We start from the raw sequence: 22,659 nt of genomic DNA on the forward strand, positions 1-22,659 counted from the left end.
GTGCCTTCAGCTGTACTCCAGAAAAACACTGTGGCTCCTGGTATCAAATGTTTTGAGTGCATCAGGGATGTGTTGTTTTCAACAAGTAGCAATAACCCTGCCTAGAGGCCCCACCCCGCCACATCTTCGATCCAGACAACCAGTCGGCCTGCCTATGAAAATATGCTCCCTCCACCCTCTCCTATTTAATATCGCTACTCCCCTTCTCTCCCCGTTCCAAATTGTATCTTCTGTTCAGCAACAAAGAATTGGAACCCGCGAGAAGCTCTTCTTTTATTTTCCTTTATAGAAAGAACAAACCCGTGTGGAAGAAAATAATAATAATAATGCTACAAAAACCAGCCAAATCCGCAAAGCAGCTCGAACTGTGTTAAAGGTCTGAAAGCCCACAGCACCTTTCCCCGAACGAGTGACATTTCATAGCAAGAGAAATGAATTTTCGATCCAGAGCCAGGGAGGGAACAGATAGGACTCCGCTGCACCGTTGGAGGTCATGCTGAAGTTCGAGGAATCCGTTTGGGCAATCAATCAGAGGGGCTTGGCAGGGGCTTGATTGGACATGGGCAAAGAAACAAGGAGGGGGCCACGTGTCCCTCCGGTGCCTAGGGGGAGGAGGAGAAGGTCTCTCTCGTTTGCTCTCTGCAGACTTCTGAACAGGGGACGTTTCAGGGGCACGCGGCCTACTGGCAGCCAGAAACAGTAAAAGGAACCGTGCTAAGCCTCTAGGGAAGTTTGATAGATCACCAGAGAGCAGAGGAGCAACCAAGCCAAGGCTGTATGCACACCCACACTGTCACTGATAAGTGACCTTCACGCAGAAGGTCTCTTCGTTCTTGTCTTCGTGGTCATTGATATAAATCAGAATTTCCTCCTCACCAGAGCTCTGGCTGGGAGCAAACCGTAGGCCAATGGTGTAGGTCTCCCCTCTGCCAATCTGCAGGGATAAAGACAAGAGCAATTAGGTGGTTTGGGGTAATCCACAGAGGCCCACCCAAGGCTCAGTAGCTTGGTGAACTGCCTTGGTTGCCAACAGGGGTGGATTGGCCATTTAAATTACAGGGAAATTTCCTAGTGGGCTGCTGCTCTAGACAGCTAGTGGTGGTCAAGTGCAAGCTGACCCAGCAATTCTGCCAACACCTCAGGGGCCATTTGACTTAAACCTTTTAGCAGCAATGATAAACGATGTAAGCTCATTTTAACTTTCCAGTCCACTTCAGTTTGTCATGGTAAGCATTTTGTTTGTATGTCCCAAGAACTGGGCAAGACTTAGATCTCCCATTGGCACATTCTTGAGACAGCCTCGAGGTTAAGGGAAATGACATGAAAGTTCGGTCTCTGGAGTTTGACCTCCGATGGCTGTTTTACCAGATTTATCGCAATGTCGTAAACAATGAAAGATGACAAAAGCACACATATGTATTCACCCCTTACACAACTACTTGCTGTTGAAAAAGCCCACCTGGAGGGGACATCAATAGACAGATACCCAATACCCATGCACATAAAGTTGGCTTGAAATGCCAAACTTATGGTGGTGCTTCTACCCTGAAAGAATTCTTGGACATAATCTAAATTTCTCTCCCAAGTTATAAATTCTGCAGCAAGAACAGGATGATACCTCAAAGGAATCTTCTTTGAACTGCAACAGGTCTGGCCGGTTGGTGTGCAGAAAATACATCCTCCGGGTCGGGTAGGGGTTGGAATACGTGATCCTCTTGTTTGAACCTTTGCCTCCACCGGGGGGGAGCACGATTTCAAAAGCCTACAGAAAAGACAGGGGGGGGATAAGCCAAATGACCATCTGCGTAGACATGACTGATGTACCCAGCAAGCCATAACAATGATATCATGGAGAGAGAGAGAGGTAAGTGGAAGAATCAATGGGGTACAGCCAGGGAGGTGAGTAGTGTATCTTCAGGGAAACCCAGGGGAGGCAGCAACAGCTGTGGACCTGGAAAGTGTTTTATCCTGCCTAAAGTATTTGAATGAGTAGCTGGAAGATATCAAAGCAAGAGCCTGAAATACAGTGAGTAGGAGATCCAGTTGTATGGATCAGGCCAGGTTTCTGGTATTTCTTTCACATCCAGACAAGGCAGAGAGTTTCTCTTGCCATCAAGCTGATTTCAGTAGGACAAAGCAAGATTCACAGGGGAAAAGGCCTGATTATTAGACTGCAATCACTGTGTTCAGATCACTGGTTTGCCAGCTGCTGTTACACTTTGCAGTCACTAGAAATATTGATGTTTCTTGGGAATCATCAAGCATGAACTCAAACTGGGTGGGAGGCAGCAATCTTAACCCCTGTTCTTCTCTGAATGACACCCAGACATGGACACTGGTGCAAAGTGATTTATAATATGTATGTATGATTTATAATATGTATTGTTTTAATTGTTGAAGTGTTTTTATGTTGTGAGCCACCCTGAGCCTGCTTCGGCGGGGAGGGCGGGATATAAATTAAATATTATTATTATCATTATTATTATTATTAAAGAACCGATGCTTGACCCACACAGGGTTTTTAGCTCTAAACGGGCAATGCCTGATCTTCCAGGTTTTGGATGTTAAGAGTGGAAAAGCCTGATGATTCAAGATCTTTTCCTTGCCAGCCGTGGATCCCTTTATCAGTCTATAGGAGAGAGTGGCTCAGTCTGACCCTCGAGAGATGAAAGGACCATCACCAAAAGCTCATGACCAACTACCTTGGAGATGAGAGGCTGTCGGCAAGAGACGCACACCAGCCAGGATGAGACGAGTTGGTGGTACTCCACGTCCACCAGGTTGAGGTAGATAAACTGGCTGCCAGGTCTCTGAGGCCGGATGCCAATGTGCAGATCCTGCACCCCATTTGCAGGGAGGATGAAGATGCCTTCTGGGTCCACCTGGCAAGGGGGGCAGAAAGAGAAGATGGCATTTGTTTATTATATTTTTATCCTGCTTTTCAGCAAGGAAAAAAAAAGGTTCAATAGCTGCTCACAGGAACCCAAAAACTGAAAAAAATGACCACTAGAATTTGATAAAAATTTCCACCTAGATTCAGGTGGAGGGGTGCCTGGCTGCTTAGTGCTTCAGCCCCCTCCCCCCATGTACCATGGCTCTAACCTGGAAACCCACACAACTGGGCTCCCGAGCATGGAAGTCCAAGACTTCATTTGTCAACTGGACCTCGGAGATGCACCCAGGAAATATATAACATGAGTTCTGAGATCCTTCAATTGGGGGTGCCAAGGACCAAACCTGGGAACTTCATGAGTGTCATTTATGAGGTCCACCATGGATATATGGCCTCATCTCAGTGCACATTGTCATGAACCCACAACAGGTCCTAAACTTGTAGGATATTAGGCACATATTCCATCTGTGCACCACCACAATCACAAGAACACTGATCCAGTTTGGGCCAAAAGGTGGAGGATCAAGGAACTTAATTAGCCCTCCCCGGTTTTGTTGACCAGTAAGGAAGAACCAGGCTCTTTTTGCCCTTCTAGGTTTGCATTATAAATACAAGAAAGGTGCACAGGATGCTCCAGAGAAAGGATGGATATTGGCCACAGAAGCTCAGCTGGTGTTTAATTGGAGCTTACATCAGTGACTTGTCAAGTGTGGGAGCCTCAAGAAGGTTAATCCAAACCATTACAGGCACCAGCAAGGCTATTCTGAAAGGCTCCTCCCTGGCATGCTTTGATCAGGCCGTGGGGGAGGCTAACCTGCTCTCCCTCTGGAGCCAGCTTTGGAATGTAAATGAGATGCTGATTAAAATGCACACTGAAAAGAATGCAGGTCCAATATTTTCTTTATTACCAAGCCTCCGTCTTCGCTATGGAACCACACTCAGCTGCTTGTGACAAGGTTCGGTGGGAATCTCTGGTCTGTCTGTGTGGCCACAGTGACCAAGGAGGTCAAAAGACAGGATGGAATGTATGGCTTTAGGACCACCAAAGACATTGATACTGGTCAAGGTCCATGCCCTAGACTCCACTTGCTTTGGACAGCATTTCTGAAGCAAAAGGGGGTTGTCTATGTACACAGGCAGCAGGAGTTTTATTGGGGATCCTCCAAGTCCAAAACCTGAGATCCGCTCTATGAAAAAAGCTTTCTGCAAACTGCCCAAAGGAAGTTAGTTGACCTCTGGCTTGTTCTTTGAGACAGCCTTTTTAAATGCAGTGCCAGAACCCACCTCCCCGTCACATCTTCAATTGCCCAAAGATCTCTTGCTCCTCTAAGCACTGGGAAAGAAGATACACTGCACATATAAGGCCAACCCATGAAGCCAGAGGGCAAGCTTTTAAATTTTCATTAACTATCATCTACAGGGTGGAGCTTGGGAAGCAGTCCTGAGTCAGGCTTGGATGTTCATATGCTCAGAGAAAAGAGGTCTAGCAAAGCAATTTCTGCCTCTCAGGGGAGTTTGCATTGGGGGATTTCCAGGCCCTGAGCAGCCCAGCCTAGCCTTGGTTAATCTGATCTTACTTCTTGCTGCTGGACTCTAGTCACGGGTCAATTTCCCTGTGTTCTCTGTGGGCTCACAGACACAGGACATCTGCATTGGTTCCTGTCAACGATGTATATGCAGAGGGAAGGGCACGGCCAGCAGTAAAAGTTGCTACACTCTGCAGGGCCTTTCTGCATCTCCATCCTATACTGTCCTTCTAACGACAATCCCTCTGCTTGCAAAGGACCACAGGATATGCTAAGCCCCAAACACTGACATCCTTAAGCTGTATCCAAAGTATCATCTGTGGAATTGAGCTTTACCCTTTTCCCCCTCATGCTGCAACATGCTGAGCCCCACATTTTATTTCATGGAGGGTCAGAGGACTCTCAGGAACAGTATAGGAGGGAAAGGAGAGGGGAGGTCTGCACTGGGAGGCATGAATCAGCAGAAATTGCTACAGCCCTCCCCCCCTTCAATAAACAGGAATGCCATTCTGTCTGAGGAACTGCGGGGTTGGCTACATGGCATGATTATTAACATTCTTTACTGAATAGTTCTTTTTCTCTTGGCCCCAAAGGGCATAAAGAGATTTCACGATATCCATGTTTAATCACCAGAACTTAACAAGGTTAGAGCGATGTTCAATGTGGCAAACGGTCTCACGCAAGAGAATCTCATACCTCACCAGGAACTTGTTCCAGGCATTCAGACCTCTGTCCCATGCTGTCTGCACATTTTTAGACATAGGCTGAGGCCTATCAGTCATTCCATTTTAGAGACCTGGCTCCTGATCGAGGCTTTAGAACTTCATTCATAGGCCATGTGCTGAATTATGTAACAGACCTTGTTTCTTTCTTAGCTGCTCCTTTAAAGCCCCCCTCAGTGCATTTAAACAATGATTCCACCCCCCTCCTCATTTATGAGAGGGTAATGGCATTTGTGTTTCTCTTATTATCCACATTTATAATTATGACTAAATGCATCCTAAAGAAATTATTAGTCTCTGGATAGTCTCATTAATTCAGATAGCTTGCCCTCTAGGGGTTTCGGGCCACTGTTCCCTCCATAGGACGGCTTTAATCAAAAGACAATTACAGAGAAGGCTTTATAGCAGTAAATTGTCTGTGGTCCCTAACGGGCCCTAATGTCCTAGTGGATGGTTCCTCTCTTAGGAACCGTCAATGGAATTTTGTAAGCAAATGCACTAGCGAATGGCAAATCAATTCTCCAGTAAAACTCCACCTATCATTTCTTGTAAATTAGAGCGCAGCGAAAAGCACCCTCTGGTGCTTTGGAAACATTTTTTTGATAGTGTGGAAAAAAAAACCATGCTCCCTTTTTTGGACATTTTTTTTCCAACAACGCCTATCAAAGTGATTGTCTGTCCATGTATACTGCCCTCTTTCTTGGGTACATCTGTCCTTGGTGACAAATAATCTCATTGGCTACACAGTGTAGTTGACATCATATTGTTCACTGAGTGATCCCTAATTGGCTGGGATCCAACAAGATAATAGAAATCCAGGGCCAATTTTGTAGCAGGAACTCCTTGCATATTAGGCCACACATCCCTGATGTAGCCAATCCTCCAAGAGCTTACACAGTAGGCCCTGTACAAAGAGCCCCGTAAGCTCTTGGAGGACTGGCTACATTAGGGGTGTGTGGCCTAATATGCAAAGGAGTTTCTGCTACAAAAAACCCCCTGTAGAAATGATAAAGAAAAATGGGGGCAAAAGAGGCAGCAACTAGAGAAAATATCCAAGAGGATTTTTTAAAAAACTCTCTCAAAATCAGAAAATGTGTTTTCAGTAAGTATTTCCAGTCCATCTTTAAAACCAGTTTTATGCAGATGCTTGCTAATCTTGCTAATAAATGCATCAAATGTCCTCTTAGCCCCAGCTGCATTTAGCTAAAGGTAGAAACTCAGCTCTAGTCCAGCAACCAAAGAGGAAAAGGTAAATCGGAAACAAGCCTAAGGGTCTGGTCTTACCTTCAACTCCTGTGGCTGCGAGGAATATGCTTTCACCTTCCGAATGGCTTGAGTCCCTTTGAGCACCAGTGAGAGGTGGGTCAGCTGTCCTGCTACACAGCCAACATCGACCCGCTGCAATGAGTGGAGATAAAACTGCCAGATCTGAGTTGGGACGGCCAACCAGGGATCCCTGGAGCAATGAGCAGAACAACAAACTACGTTTCACATCCTTGTGAAAATGGCAGAAACCCAGGAACCCTTTCCAAAACCAGAGGCCAAAAAGAATCTTCACATAACCAAACTTCTATTAATTACACGCCAGGCTCCAAATTCCTAGAAGCCTTTCACACCTTACAGCGCACAATTTGGTTATCTGTGGTATCTATTTAAAAAAACCACCTTCCATGCAAATGTCAAGGGCTTTCTTTGTAGCAGGAACTCCTTTGCATATTAGGCCACACACCCCTGATGTAGCCAATCCTCCTGGAGCTTACAGTAGGCCCTGTACTAAGAGCCCTGTAAGCTCTTGGAGGATTGGCTGTATCAGGGATGTGTGGCCTAATACGCAAAGGAGTTCCTGCTACGAAAGCAGCTCTGAAATGTCTGTTTTCCACGCTGCTCCCACTTCAAGTCCCCAGTGTGATTGCTACAGGATCTATTTCCTCCTATGGCAATACCTTTTGCAATAAGCTGTTTTTTTACAAAGGTTGAGCAGCTGGGAAGTAAGCATGCAGGTACTCAGTCAAGAGAGTCCTGGAACAATATCGATCAAGATCCATAACACCTGTTGAGCCAAGGGAAGCAGGCAAGCAAACACTGGCAGTACTTCCATAAAGTACAATCCAAAACTCACCCCACCCCCCTTGTAGTCCCTCCCAAGGCTCCTCCTAATTGTCAGTTGAAAAGCATAAAGCTTTCATCTTCTTCACTGGCGAGCTTGCAACGTGCAAGTTTCCCTGTTAGGTCTCATCCTGAGTATGTGGGATCTGTTGTACCTAGTGTGGTGACAAGACAATTATCAAATCTTCTAAACCCTGAACAGCTTAAATTGATAGTGCACCTTCAATAGCCCTAGCTTACGTTAGTTTGCACAGGAGGAAGTCTTGCTAAACTCAATGGAGCTTACTCCAAAGTAAATGTACATACATTTGCACATTGCTATCTGAGTGCTAGGAAGATTTCCGACTTACGCGTAGATTGCCACAAAGAATCTCTTGATCTGCGGACTCGGCCCCCCGGCAACTTTTAGAAAAATGTCCTGTGGTTCGCCTGGTCCCTGAATGAAAAATTAAGCCAAGATTGCAATATCAGGCTAGGGTTTTTTTGGCAGGATTTTGCAAAAACCTAGTAGATTTAATTAAAATTGGAGGTGCAGTTCACTCTCGTACCTGGAAAAGGTTACTTTTAGCAAATGTGAGAGTAAGGACTGCTCAACCACACTGGAGTCCAACCAGGGCTACCAGCTTCCAGGCAGCAGGAAAATCCCCTGCTGCTGCACCCAGTTGCCTGCTATCGATCAATTAAGTAGTGGGAAGGAAAAGGGGAGAAAAGGTGTCATTGATGCTGTGACATGACTTCCAAACAAAACCCCCAAAGTGACACCACACATATTCCCAGTAATGCTCTAGGAATCCCACCAATGAGACTCCTAGAGCAGCACGGGTGTATGTGACATCACTGCCAGGCTTTTCCCCATAGAAACAACATCACATTGTCAGGGACACCATTTTCCAGGGCTGTGCCTCTGGAAAGTTCCTGGGAGTTCCCAGCAATGGCCAAGCCTAGCTACTACCTCAGTGGCTGTTCTTGGCATGCCTCTAGACTTGCAGAAGGTTCCCTTTTGAGGCGGGCTCTTACATTTGTACACAGCTTTAATGGACCATGCACCGTCACGACATATCCAACATTTCACTATTGCACTGTGGAAGAGCAGCAGTAAATCTCTGGAAGCTCAGCAACTTTTGTCCTTAATTTCAGTTCTACAAAATCCAGAAACCAGTTTCTAACCCACTAAGCTAAGTAACATGCAGCTAAGCTAAACAGCCAGCACACCAGCTCTCCAGCCTTTCTGTGACAGCCCCTCATTGCACGTGACCTCTGCCTTCCACAGAACAGCCTGTAAGCCTTTGAAACAGACCTGGAGAATGACCGGTTTGGTCATGGCAACAAGCACAATGCCCTCTGCCTTAGCAAGCCACATCAGCCACAACCCACACCAAAGAAATTTCATTTCACTTTGACCAACAGTACCATTTTCTTAGTTTCACAGATAACGTTGGGATCGCTGCAGCGCACGTACATCTCTGGTTCTCCACCGGGCACACCGGCTGGGGCTCCTGAGAAGGACAACAGGGACACATGAGACCCCACGTGGCCCACAAAAGCTGCTCGTACCTAGACCGGCTCTGACACTTTAGGAGAGCACTGGAATCCCTCCTCTCCCACCAGTTCCCATCAATTTGTTATTTTTTATACTGGAAAGATATGTGCCCTTGCAACTCTTAGCAGAAGACTCAAAAGCCCATGTGATGTGCTTGACGTATGGCATGAAAGATTCCTGCTGGCACAGATAAGAAATGGAGCCCTGGGATCATCAGCCACAGTCACAGATCTCCTGGAAGCCACCCTGGGCCCCAGATGCTTTAAACTCCAGCCTCCCCAAATTTGACTCAAGCTACTCAGTTGCCCAGCTTCATTTACAGGAAGTGACTTCGGGGACCCTGGACTTGATTGGAGAACACACCCACTCAGCTCCAAAGCAGGTACGGAGACACGCACACATGCAGCTCCAGTTACACCAACAGCAGTGCCTTGCAGCTGAATTGCTTGCATTTAACATGCCATTGCTCACTGTGAGCTTTCCCACAAGGGAAATATACAGGTGCAAAACCAACCCAAGAGCTACCTGGAAATGTGTGCCAGGGAGGCAGGCGGATGGACTTTTTCAGGAACGTGAGCTCTGGGTGGTAGAAGCGGAAAGTCTGATCCACCACGTGGGGCTGGAATTCCACGTTCACGCTGAGGATGGCGATGGGCTTGCTGCTGCCATGTGCTGTGAAGGAGACCTGGCCATCAATCAAATGAGGGGAGGAGATTAAGGGAAGAAGAAGCCACTGAGCAGATGTAATAGAAAGCAATGCTGATGTACTGACAACATGTCCTTGCAGAAATAAAGTAAGCGGGTCAAGAAACCTCATGAGCACCACAGAGTGCTGAAGTATTTTTTTTTTTAAATAGCAGGTTTCTAGACCTCATGGTTGGGGCGGAAAACACCTGGTGTTGCCCATGGATAGTTTTTTGCTTCTTTCACACGTTCTCATTTCTTAAGGCAAAAAACAAAGACAACCATGTGGAGTTGAGTTCAAAAGTTAGTAAATGTGTCATTGTGTCACTGGATGCCAACTGGGTACTGGCATTCCTGAGTGAGGGGAGAAAAAGAGACTGAATCTTGGCAGATCTAAGAGCAATAAATAAACGTTGTGATATCACCATTAGAAATGCAGAGGGGGTTTTAGTGTGTGTCTGTGTGAATGATTCAAGTGAAAAGAATACGGATTAAGGGTCTTTTCACAAGAGGCACTTGAATAATTTGAATCATTAATAAGGATTAAGAGATTCCATTGTGAACAGACTTGCTGCATACTTTGTAAACCAAAGAACAGCATGAAAAGGAGGAGGAGTTCATCCTTGGAGAGTCTAGCTGATTCACTCCTATCACAATAACCATAACCATGCAGGAAGTTTTATCTCCAGAAAGAGCAGAGCCACCAAGAAAGAGCAATGTGGCTGGAGTGCTGGGCTTTGACTCAGCTTCAATCCCCACTTGGCAACGAAGCTGTTTTCACAAAGTTTTCACGGCAGACCTTTTATGGGGTGGTTTGCCATTGCCTTCCCTGGTCATTACACTCCCCCCCCCCCCAGCAAGCTGGGTACATATTTTACCAACCTCGGAAGGCTGGAAGGCTGAGTCAACAATTGCTGGCGCAATTATATCATTTGGAGTGGGCTCTCGTAGGGAAGCGGATGTGCGCTTGCGACGAGTCGGCTACAATGCAGCGTTCAAACATAGAAAGTACGCGCGGGAGTCATCGGAAGCATTCTTATTCCGGATTTAATGTACTATCAAAAAAGTCCGCGTCTCATTCGTGGCAGTTCGGGACACGAACGAGCCAACGACCATTGCCAGATGCTGACATTTGGACAACCGCATAAAATCAGACATGCATCTGGCTTTCATCCATGCCCATCTCGTCTCGTGAGTGTGACCGCGGCCCCAGTGTGCCGTTTTGGCTAGGATCCAGGTTTGAATCCACACTCTCTCACCTGCACTCTGTTGGGTGACCTTGGGTCTGTCACACTCTCTCTACCTAATGTATCTCACAGAGTTGTTATGAGGATAAAATGGAGGAGAGGAGAGCAACATAAGCCACTTTGGTCCCCATTGGGGAGAAAAGAGGGGAATAAATAAATAATCGGATGCCATCCTGAGCGGTTTGGAGGAAGAACATGGCAAGAAGGTGATAGGCACAACTCTGAAAAGAGCTGTGTGCGGCTCACAAGCCAGCCAACTTGACTGTCTCCGCTGCCTTAAACAATCACCCTTCCTGCAGCTTTGCAATTACCTTGATGTGTTTTGTCTGCATGCCACCGGACTTCCAGGGGGCTGCAGCTTCCTTCTTGCCTTCGCTGAATGTCAGCTCAGTGGGACCTTGCTGGAAATCAAAGAGATGGTATGAAATGAAAGCATTACAAATTTGCCACACGATCCTGCGGTGCTGGAAACAAGGCTGCCGAGGGAAAGTTCTCTCACACTCCTGCTGGCTGCCTGGCCCCAGAGCGTGTGCTCTTCTTGTTCTGGGAATCAGGCACACGCCCTATGGAATCACAAAGAGTCACAGGGTTAAGTGAACAGTTTCAAGTCTCTTGGGATATTAAAGAAGCTATCTAGCTTTCAGGGGACAACTGGAATACAGATTAGCTATTTGTCTATGGTTTTAGATTTTGTCTCTTTTGTTTCTAAAACGTTTCTATTTCCTCTGTGGATTGAAACTTCAGGATTACACATGTCTGTATTTATCAAAATAAGCCAGCAGGTCTCTGGAAGGACGTATTTTCCCCTCCTGCTTCCTTACCCTGCACTTCTTTCTAGCAGCTGTCAGCCCCAGATGGGTGCTTTGAAAATCCAGGAAGGGTTGCTGAGGGGAAGGGGTTTAAGGAGGGTTGCCAGTCAGCAGCCGGCAATCGGAATCTTGGAGCTGTATATAGGAGGTCCCGTTGGTGTAACAGTGTTAAGTTGCTTCTCCGTTTTACCAGAGTTTAGAAAGATTCCTAGAGAGGCATGATGTTACTCTGAGGTTTTCCCCAGAAGTGACTTAACACTATTGTGTGCCTATGGAGATATTTTATTTACTTTTTCTTCCACCAGCTGCCAGAGTGATGGTGGGCAACAAGAGCTGGAGAAGGAAGATCTTCCACCAGCAGCAGGTAACTGGTAACCCTTATTTTGACGCTCTCTTCCCATGTCTGTACCATGGTTGACAATGTTTATCCAAAGCTACAACTGGTTCTTGTGGGAAAATCCATGGGTTTGAGTGCCCAAATCTATACATTTTCCCCATAAGTGCCAATAAAAGAATTGAAGAGGTCTTTTGAATTATAGGGAAAGCATGGGAGGAAAGGGTTAAACAACCTCAGCACCATTTCCCTGATCTACAAAGCAGCTGCTTGAGGCAGCAAATTAGCATTTCAAAAACATGGAAGCCTATTTTGGCCCAGAGTCATTTCCTTTCTCCCACCCTCCTCTACAAAAGGCCCAAGGTTCACCATCCTCTGGCTGTTTGCAGATAACATGTCAAGTTGGCAGTACGAGAACATTGGTGTCTGAAGGGACATATGAACATATGAAGCTGCCTTATACTGAATCAAGCCCTCGCTCCATCAAAGTCAGTATTGTCTACTCAGACTGGCAGCAGCTCTGCAGGGTCTCAAGCTGAGGTTTTTCACGCCTACTTGCCTGGACCTTTTTTAGTTGGGGATGCCAGGGATTGAACCTGTGACCTTCTGCTTACCAAGCAGATGCTCTACCACTGAGCCACCATCCTCCCCTGTGAACCACTGAATCCAGGCAATTAAACTTTGTCAAAACTGGCCCAAATGCACTTTATTCTCAAGCATCCAACTTTGAGATGAGGATCAACTAAGAAAATCAGGGCACCCAAAAGTCTTTTTATTGCACTGTTGGTTTTGCAGCAGCCAGACGCTCCACTCACACCTCTGATAAAGCGATGGCCTAATTTTCCCATTGAGTTACTCACCTTGACTCTTTTTGCAGAGGAGGAAGAGTGACAGGCAGGCAGGAAACTGAGCCTTGCCTGGTGGTGGTGTCAGAAAGCAGCAGAGAAAATGGGACAGGAAGGGAGGAGCTGATGTGAAACCCAAACAAACCACCCATCTTCTTTTAAGGAACGGAATTAGAGTGCATCAGAAGTGTGCCAGGGGCAGGTGGGTGGTCTGGTCCTAGGAGTATTGAGCATCTGTTCCTGAGAGACTGAGGGTTGCCCAACAACAGATATATACACAAAACTGCTTCCTTATAATGAACTACGTAGACCTTTAGTCTATCACAGGGGTGGCCAACGGTAGCTCTCCAGTTGTTTTTTTGCCTACAACTCCCATCAGCCGCAGCCATTGGCCATGCTGGCTGGGGCTGATGGGAGTTGTAGTCAAAAAACATCTGGAGAGCTACCGTTGGCCACCCCTAGTCTATCAAGATCAGTACCACCTGCTTTGACTAACAGTAGCTCTCTGGGATCTCAGGGGTCTTTCATATCGCCTACTACCTGAGACTTTGTTGACTGAACCTGAGACCTCTTGCATGCAAAACAAGTGCACTGCCACTGAGTGACACCCAAACCAGACCTATCCAGACTTCACTGAAGGTGCTCTGTTTTCCTTATGGAATATCAACTTCTTTTTGGAAAAACAAAGCCACACCCTCATCCACTCGCTACTTTTTCCCTTGCTAATGGGTTGGGAAGTCCTAGAAACATCTCTGTCACCTGCAAAGCATCCCTGAGTCCCAACAGACAGAGCAAAGTGGAATGACAGTGAACACATCCCACCGCAGTCCCATGGTTGCGTGGAGGATGCCTGCCCGTTCTAAGAACTGCTCAAGAAGAAGTAGAGATTGGATTCATACCCCACCCTTCACTCAGAGCAGCTTACAATCGTCTTCCCTTCCTCTCTCCACAACAGACACCCTGTGAGATGTGGGGCTGAAAGATCTCTGAAAGAACTGTGACTGATCAAGGTCACCCAGCTGGCTTCATGTGGAGGAGGAGTGGGGAATCAAAACCAGTTCTCCAGATTAGAGTCCACCACACCAAACTGGCTCAAGAAACTGGAAATACTAAACAGCAGTTTAGGAGAGGTGGGAGTAAAGAGCACACAGTCTAAGCTGTTTCCTGCACAATTTTCAGCAGTCTGCAGACAGACTGGAGGAAAGGGGATGGAGACAACCTGAAGGCCTTAACAGGAACAAGAGTTTGGGTGAGATGCTACCCCAACACACTGCTATCAAATAAAGATAATATCCTGAATCACAAGTATTTTATCATGTTACATAAACTACCTGTAGGATACTTCTGGATAGAAAGAGAGAGTAGAAATCAAATAAAACTAACAAGTATAAACTAACTGAAACCTCTGGCATCTGCTGTCTGCCACTGTCTGAAAATCAATCAAGGTGACACATTTTTAAAAATTCAAAGCTTATTCTCATACCTGCCTCATGGCTCCCTGCTCCATGGTGAAGGCTTGGTATTTAAAGGGGACGTGCACAGTCTCCTTGGGACGCAGGTAGACCTGAGGTGTGAGGTTATCATGGAGATGAAACATCTCCTCCTCCAGTGGGGTGACAGTTTTGGTTAGTTCCTTAAAATGCTTCCATTCTCTGGAATTCACAATGACACTGGGGGGAAAAAACAAAACAGATAACTAGAGATGGTTAGTTGCTTTGAACCCAGGTTGTTCTTTTTGCATCTTGTCATGATTGCTTTTCAGTCAGACAGGTTGACAAAGATCTTTCAATCCAGCCTTCTTTCTTCTAAGAGTGTTCCCGGGGTGGCGTCTTTAAAACACAGGAAAGAAGACTGCCAGAAAGGTCTCTCCCCGTTCCCTCCTCCCATGATTCTTACCTGAGTTCTGGGTTGTCAATCTCAATGATGACTGTGTGCTGGACACTGTATGGGTTCTTCAGGGCAAACTCAAAAAACTCTGTGGTGCCAAACATGGCGTAGAGTGTGTGATGGGTGGTGATAGCCTGGCTCAGCATGCTACCAATGCTCTCTGCTTTGATGCGCTCCCGGTAGGCCTCGATGATCTGGAGATCTCGCAAATGCTGAATGCGGTCCTCATGTCGTCCCTGCGGGTGACAGATGCGTAAACTGTGAATTGGCAGGGGAGGGGCTTCCTCTGCCTTCCTGCTGCTAGGCCTTCTGTTTACCCATCTGGGACAGGAGATTACCAGCCTCCAGCTCCAACTTTCCATGCCCAAGCAACTGAGGAGTGGGAGGGAAAAAATGTCTTCCATTTAGTGACAATCCACGAATTTCTCCTAGTTTCAGTTTCAGTTTAGTTTCAGTTTATTTCAGTTTATATCCCGCCCTTCCCACCGAAGCGGCTCAGGGCAGCTCACAGCATAAGATCTAACATAGATTTTGGTTTTAAAAATACATCAATTTATAACAATTAAAACAGTAAAATAATAAAACAAATAAAACAGCGATCTGTCAGAATACTACACTACAACCTTCTATAAAGTTTCCAATGCCAGTTAGTTATAGGCCAGCCGGAAGAGGGCTGTCTTACAGGCCCTGCAGAACTGGCCAAGGTCCCGCAGGGCCCTCACCTCTTCCAGCAGCTGGTCCCACCAGCAAGGAGCCATTACCGAAAAGGCCCTGTCCCTAATCTAAGGGAGACAAGGGGAAGCAGCCTAGAGTGTCACCTGGAAGTGACATCATATCCTTTCAAAACTTTGCCTTTCTCAGACTCTGAGGCAACTCTGAAAGTCCTCCCACTGTTGCCCCCCAAGCACCAAGAATACAGAGCATCACTGTCTTAGCCATAGTGCTCCATCTATACCTCACAGCTAATAGCCACTGCTCTGTCTAAACAAGCAACAAAGTCCCTCAGCTATCTGGCTGGACGAGCCAAAGGAATTCCTACCCTGGAGTAAGGTGAGTATAAGCCATGGAAGAGGCTCTAAGAAGCAAGCAATGGGGTGTATGACAGAGAGAAGGAGAGAGAAGTCAAGAACAAGAGATCTCACATAAAATTACCAGGATTCATGGGAAGCTGTCATCTTTACTATCGTAACCTCACTATGGAGAGTCATGGAGGAGAAGGGTCTATCAGTGGCTTCCAGCCACAGTGACTAAAGGGAACCTCCACATCCAGAGGCAGTAAACCTCTGAATACCGATACTGAGAGGCAGAATCAGACTAAGGCCTTCGAATCTATGTCCTGTTTTTGTTGGGTGACCACCAGGAAAATTGGGTGGCCACTTTATGAAATGGAATGCCGGATTAGATGGACCACTGGGATCTTCTTACGTTCTCTACACACATAGCATCTTCAGACTCGAAAAAGATGGTTTCTACGGAGAAGGTCCCTGGCTCAGCCCTTTCCCTCTACAAAACAATCCCAGATATCAAGACTGAAAGGCCACTGCCCAGTTACAGGAGACAATACCTGGCAAGAGAAACCAGTGACCTGGCTCAGAAGAAGGTAACTCCTAACATTTCACAGTGCAGTACTGTTGCTCACCATAATGAAGCTGGCTTTCTTCCTGCAGTCTCCTTCTTGAGATTCCCGCCTCCGCACAGACAGCATCCTCTCAAGCTTCCTCCTCCGGGTGATGCTGGCCTCCCGGGGGGTGTGCTGGAAGGCTGTGCTGACCTCACGCAAGCGGGAGAACAGCATGGCTGCCAGTTCACTGTCCACGTCAGCCAGCTTCTGGGCCTGGCACACGTTTCCAGCTGGGAGAGAAAATGTGCAAAAACAATGCCCCGGTGAAAACAAGCAGACACTATGGCAAAGATCAATCCATCCTCGGTCTTTGTCTCACTGTGGTAGAAAGGGTCCCTTTAGAAAAGACATCCCTCCTGTGGTAGGCTTAGAGGTCAAGTATCTCTTGGATTCCATGAGGGTTAATTGCCTGCATACTTCCATCAGCTCACCTGCACAGTTTCAGGACAGGAGGCAATAGGAGATGATCTGTCTCTGACAGCTGGACTCTATGACTATATACCCTATTATATGCCCCTCCCCTCCCCAAATCCCATCCTCCTCAGCTCCACCCTCAAAATCTCCAGCTATATCCCAACCTGGAGCCAGCAACTGTAACAGTCCACCACACGGACAAAACAGTGCCACCTAAGAACCCTCTGAGCCTCTGGAACCCCATTTTTGCCAGCCTTAAGATAGTCACTGGACACACTTCATTCTGTTTATTTACTTCATTTATTGTCCACCTTTCTCACTGCGACTCGAGGTGGATTACAGAATTAGAAACCAATGCAAAATAGATTGGTATGATACATACAACAAACCATGCAAAAAATACAAAATTAGAACAATGAAATAAGAAACCACTAAACCCTATTTGCCCAAAAGGAAGACAACCCTAATGTTGACTCTAATATAGGGTTGCCAGCTCTAGGTTGGGAAATACTTGGAGACTTTGGGGGTATAGCCTGATGAGGGTAGTGTCTGAGGAAGGGAAGGACTTCCAAGGGGTATAATGCCAGAGTTCATCTTCTAATGAGGCCATCTGCTCCAGATGAAATGATCTCTGATGCCTGGAGATCAGTTCTAATTCCAAGAGATCTCCAGCCACCACCTGGAGGTTGGCAAACCTACTAATGTAAAATATGAGCTGTAAGGAAGATGACCCTAATGAAGCTGACTCCCCTTCTTTAAAAAAAGGTTATACACAAAACATTTTTATTACAGTACATGATCCCCTATTTCTCTCAACAGCCCTCTTTCAAGTAAATAGGGTGATCTATCCAATAAACAATACAAATGTCTAAAACCACAATCCCATTCTGTTTATCAAAACGCCCTCCTGAAAAATCCACCAGCTTTGTCACCAGAGCCTCAAACTGGAAAATTGCTCCTTTCAAGAGGCCACCTGGAGAAGGGGATGCTAAAAGAATGAATAAACGAATGAATAAGGAATTGAACTGGGATCTGGTCCTCTCCAGCAAGGCATGGCCCAAACTGCACATCTTTCTGCAACCCTGTTTCAATGGTTGGAAGGCATCTAGCCACTTCCAGCCAGATGACTGGGCTTGCTTTCTGGTCTGAACACTGACGGCAGGTTCACTGTGCCCAGTTTCCCGCTGTGTACTTGTAATCATCCTGGCTGGCCTGGTAGCTCTGGACCCATAAGCTGTCAGAGCTTCAGGTACTCCCCTCCATAGATGATCCCAACTCTTCCATGGGACTTGGTTTTAAGCAAGAGATTGCAGTGGGAATTAATCTGTGTTGGGTTTATGGGATGCTTACTCAGGTACTTGACAAGATTGTTTGGCAACTGCTATGATTCCCTGAAATACACAATGCTTCAAATTCTCTGTCCCCCCTTCCCAAAGAAACCTTTCCCCATATTGAATTCTACATGTAGGTTGCTTATTTGCCTGACTCTGCTATTCTTTTAAAAAAAAATTGGTAAATAAGTGCTTTTTGCAGGTTAGCAGCTCTTAATTTGATTCTCCATCACCTAACATCCTCCCAGTCATTGCAAATTGGTTCAGACAATTAACAAAAATGGCTTGTAGGTTAAACTCTGGAGCAATGTCTGGACAGGCAAAGAAGAACCTGCTGCATGAAAATGGTGCTCAAGGGCAAAGGGAGTCAGCCCAGATATCTCGGCATCCACTGGGGCTTGAATTGAGCCTGCTTCGGCGGGGAGGGTGGGATATAAATCCAAGAAATAAATAAATGTTACATTCTGCAAACATTCCCCCCAACCAGACACTCTGTGTATCCAAATGGTATGACAGGGATACAAAAGTTGGAAGCTCATCAGAGCCCTATTGGGCTCAGGACCACAGTGTGGGAGGACGAAGTGGCAGCATCCTTCCTTCCCATGTCACTTTCCCAAGCTCAAACAACCTAAGGGGGGTTCTATCTGCCCTACTGTGGCACTCCATAAGGCTTTCTGTCTTCCCTCTGTCTCTTACTTGATCAGCTTGCTTACCTTCTTGATTTTGTCTCACCCTTTTAATTCTATCCCCTCCTGACTGCCGATTTTGCTTTCTCCCACAATCACCCTGTCCTTCTCTGTCTCCTTCACTCCTGTGTGCAGATAGGCCACTGTTTTCCTCCTTGCTCAAAAAAAATCTATCCTGATCCATCCGCCCTCTCCAATTACAGTCCTTTCCAACCTGCACCTCCAAAATCCCAGAGAAAACTACTGACTCCCACAGTTGTCTTTGCTTTCTCTCCCCCACCTACTTTCTCCACTCCATACAGCTGAGCATCTGGCCCTTGGCACTCCACTATTAATTCCCCTCCCCAAAATGACTGATGAGCTCACTGCCAGCTCCCAAAACCTCTTCATCTTTCTCTGCAGTCTTCAAGACTTTTTCTCGCACTTTCTTGCCTGACTCCCTTCACATCTGAAGTTTCCATGACTTCCCAGTCCTAAGCAGAGTTACATCTTTTTGAGCCCACTGGCTGGCTTAAGATGTGCTTGCTTGCTTAGGATCCATTGATTCTCTTCCTGTCTACTTGGCAGATTGCTCATTAAATGTTTGAGAGGGGGGAATTTGTCAATTTTGGCCTCCTCTCCAGGTTTTATTTCAGGGTTGCCATCCCCAAGTTGGCAAATTCCTGGATATTTGGAGGTAAAGTTTGGGGAGGGACCTCAGCAGAGAGTAATGCCATAAAATTCACCCTCAAAAGGAGCCCTTTTTCTCCAGGAGAACTGATCTTCAGGAGAACAGTTGTACTTCCTGGAGATCTCCAGAACCCCACCTGAAGGTTAGCAATCCTAGCCCATTGCAGAAGGGCAACTAGAATGATTAAAGGGCTGGAGCACTTTCCCTATGAAGAAAGGTTGAAACGCTTGGGACTCTTTAGCTTGGAGAAACGTCGACTGCAGGGTGACATGATAGAGGTTTACAAGATAATGCATGGGATGGAGAAAGTAGAGAAAGAAGTACTTTTCTCCCTTTCTCACAATACAAGAACTCGTGGGCATTCGATGAAATTGCTGAGCAGACAGGTTAAAACGGATAAAAGGAAGTACTTCTTCACCCAAAGGGTGATTAACATGTGGAATTCACTGCCACAGGAGGTGGTGGCGGCCACAAGTATAGCCACCTTCAAGAAGGGTTTAGATAAAAATATGGAGCACAGGTCCATCAGTGGCTATTAGCCACAGTGTATGTGTGTATATAAAATTTTTTGCCACTGTGTGACACAGAGTGTTGGACTTGATGGACCGTTGGCCTGATCCAACATGGCTTCTCTTATGTTCTTATGTTAACAGCTCTTTAGAGCTGCCCCCCAACCCCGTCATGCAAAGCTACTGCTGTATCAAGGGCGTCACCTGCTATATTCAGTACTGCACATGGAAAAATCTTTCTTTGGACCTCAGTTTAATCATTCTGTCTGCAAGTGAAATTAAAAGAAAACTTGCACATCCTTCATGAGGCAGAAGTGTTTATGAATGCAAAAGCTGGAGGGGACAATTACTTGTTGTTGTTCAAAAGACCACATTTTGGTTCACCAACCTGGGGAATGCTGTGGTTTTTACTTGGTTCTTCACATGTTAAACTCAGCGAGAGGGAGAGAAGCATGACAGAACAGTCTACCAATTGGCCTACCAAGCCCAGGGTAGACCATCCATTGGTTACCCTCAGTCCTCTTTGGCATTTCTCATTGGCTGTGGGAGGAAATGTAAACCTTTCCTGGTGTTTCCTCTGATCTTCCTGCCACTTCCCTGTTTGTGCTTCTGCCCGCCTCCTACACTGGACCCTAAATTAACAATGGGACAAAAAAAGACCAACTTACTGCTGTGAGTGTTGATAGAGAGTAGGCTGCCCCCACGAAAGCCACTGATTCCATCATGTGAGGACACGATCCGGGAACGGGAAGGAGGCAAGGAGCTTGATTTCCTCAGCCTCTGATCACAGAGGTGGCCTACAAAAAAATTAGCAAGTCAGGGTGGACTTCTGTCAGCTGCGCCACAGCATGACTGTAAACTAAGAACTGGCATATAGATTATGAAACTGTACACAAGAACAGAACACTTTCCTTATTCCCAAAGCTCCAGATCTGATAAACATCAGGCAATGTTTAAAGCTGCTTACTCAATGCCTAAAATTTAGAATATGGAAAAATGCTTCTTGAGTGGATTTTTTTTTAAGTGGGCTTCCCTCCCCTGCTCCTCTTTTTTCTCAGATCTCTCAGAGCTCCAGGCTAGTTCGTTCTTTCTTTTCTTTTTGACAAGAAGAAACAGAACAAATAAACCACAGCAAACAAAGTTTACCTTCCCCGGAGCAATGTTAATAATGAAGGTGACTCTGCACATCAGGGCTTGTGTTTTTCGCATGCAATGTTATCAGGAAGAGGTTGCAGGAAAAGCCCACAAAGGCACCGCAATGGCTAACGCCATATCAAAAACAGCCCCCCCACCCCCACAAGCATCAGCTTCTTCTCTCCTTATGGCAATCGCCTTACCCTGTTTCGCACCTTTCTGACACTGGAGCAGAGCTCAGCTGGCCTCCTTTGCTGAACAGGAATAAACACCTTGACGTATACAATAGCAGGGCTTATCCAGTCCCTTTAAGAGGCTGCAGGTTTCTTTGATCTCTGCCTCAACCTGCCAGCTTAGAACTTTGCCCAAACACTCTTTCAGCACCCCCCCACACTCATTTCCAATCTAAACCTACACATCCTTCCAGAAAAGAAAGGGAAAAAGTTATCAAAGGAGACACCTTAAGGCTTTTTTTTTTATAAGAGGGTCTTTGATTAGCAGAGTGCAAGGAGGCCAAGTTCCATCAGCAAAGTTGTATGAGGATTCATTGCCTTCTCCATTTCTTGGTTGCTGTAAATGAACCTTAGGATTTCCAGGAAAAAGTGAGACTTCCTCAAACAGATGTCTGAGTTCTTTTTCTTTTACCCTGATCTGTTCTCCTCTCAGAGGAAAGAATGCGAGCAAATTTCTCATTCCTTTGTGCACATCCTTCAGGGAACCTGCCAAACCACACTTTCACATTTCTCAAGAACTTCTAGGCTGCTATTCAATGAAGAACCTTCTATGTTTACCTGCTTCTGGTCTAGGCTTGCAAATAGCTACTCATCTGCTCCTCAGTGGTAAAAATCACCTCCAGTCCAATGCAGATGGGAAACTTCTATAAATTAGAGTTGTTTGGCTTTTTAAAATCCTTTTAATCCTTTTTAATCTTTTGAGTCCATAAACATGGCACAAAAGACTTATGCCATTTATAATAATAGTAATAATAACTTTTTATTTGTATCCCGCCCTCCCCGCAAGCAGGCTCAGGGCGGCTCACAACATGTGAATACAGTATACAATAAAACCATGTGCAATCTATTATAAATTCATATACAATTTCAATATAAAATCATCCTTAAAATCATTAAAATTACATTAAACTTAAGATTATGGTGCTGTAATTAAGATCTTTCATAAAATCCAGTGATTAAAACATAAAACATAGAGCATATCCAACAGGACTTTCTTGGCTCGGTTTATGTGAAGGCTGTTTTAAAGAGGTGGGTCTTACAGGCCCTGCGGAATTGATCTAAGCATCGCAGGACCCGTACCTCCTCCGGGAGTTGGTTCCACAGTAGGGGGGCCGCTACAGAGAAGGCCCGATCCCGGGTGGACTTCAATCTGGCCTCCTTTGGCCCAGGGATATTCAGCTGGTTCTTTCCAGCTGACCTCAGTGCTCTCTGGGGTTCATGCGGGGAGAGACGGTCCCTCAAGTAGACAGGTCCTCGGCCATATAGGGCTTTAAAGGTAATAACCAGCACCTTGTAACGAACTCGGTATGCCACCGGCAGCCAGTGCAGTCCGCGTAGTCCCGGCTGTATGTGCTCCCATCTTGGGAGCCCCAACAGCAGCCTAGCCGCTGCGTTCTGCACCAGCTGCAGCCGCCGAGTTCGGCACAGGGGCAGCCCCATGTAGAGGGCATTACAGTAGTCCAATCTC

The 22,659-nt window shown here is 46.2% G+C and overlaps 1 protein-coding gene across 1 annotated transcript in view; it reads right to left on the reverse strand.

Moving 5' to 3' along the window:
• Window positions 1–306: 306 nt before the first annotated feature.
• The window catches only part of NPHP4 (nephrocystin 4), a 123,797-nt gene continuing 101,444 nt past the window's right edge, over window positions 307–22,659 (reverse strand). Inside the window, exons 20-31 of the mRNA XM_060258943.1 lie at window positions 20,493–20,621; window positions 16,233–16,444; window positions 14,603–14,829; window positions 14,190–14,376; window positions 11,030–11,119; window positions 9,313–9,472; window positions 8,658–8,743; window positions 7,598–7,683; window positions 6,426–6,597; window positions 2,703–2,882; window positions 1,619–1,762; window positions 307–934 (exon numbers count right to left, since the gene is read on the reverse strand). Coding sequence (XP_060114926.1) covers window positions 794–934; window positions 1,619–1,762; window positions 2,703–2,882; window positions 6,426–6,597; window positions 7,598–7,683; window positions 8,658–8,743; window positions 9,313–9,472; window positions 11,030–11,119; window positions 14,190–14,376; window positions 14,603–14,829; window positions 16,233–16,444; window positions 20,493–20,621 — 1,814 coding nt within the window. The 3' untranslated portion in view covers window positions 307–793. The remainder of the gene's footprint in view (window positions 935–1,618; window positions 1,763–2,702; window positions 2,883–6,425; window positions 6,598–7,597; window positions 7,684–8,657; window positions 8,744–9,312; window positions 9,473–11,029; window positions 11,120–14,189; window positions 14,377–14,602; window positions 14,830–16,232; window positions 16,445–20,492; window positions 20,622–22,659) is intronic.

This window comes from Heteronotia binoei, chromosome 18 (assembly GCF_032191835.1).
Source record: "Heteronotia binoei isolate CCM8104 ecotype False Entrance Well chromosome 18, APGP_CSIRO_Hbin_v1, whole genome shotgun sequence".
Classification (NCBI taxonomy): domain Eukaryota; kingdom Metazoa; phylum Chordata; class Lepidosauria; order Squamata; family Gekkonidae; genus Heteronotia; species Heteronotia binoei.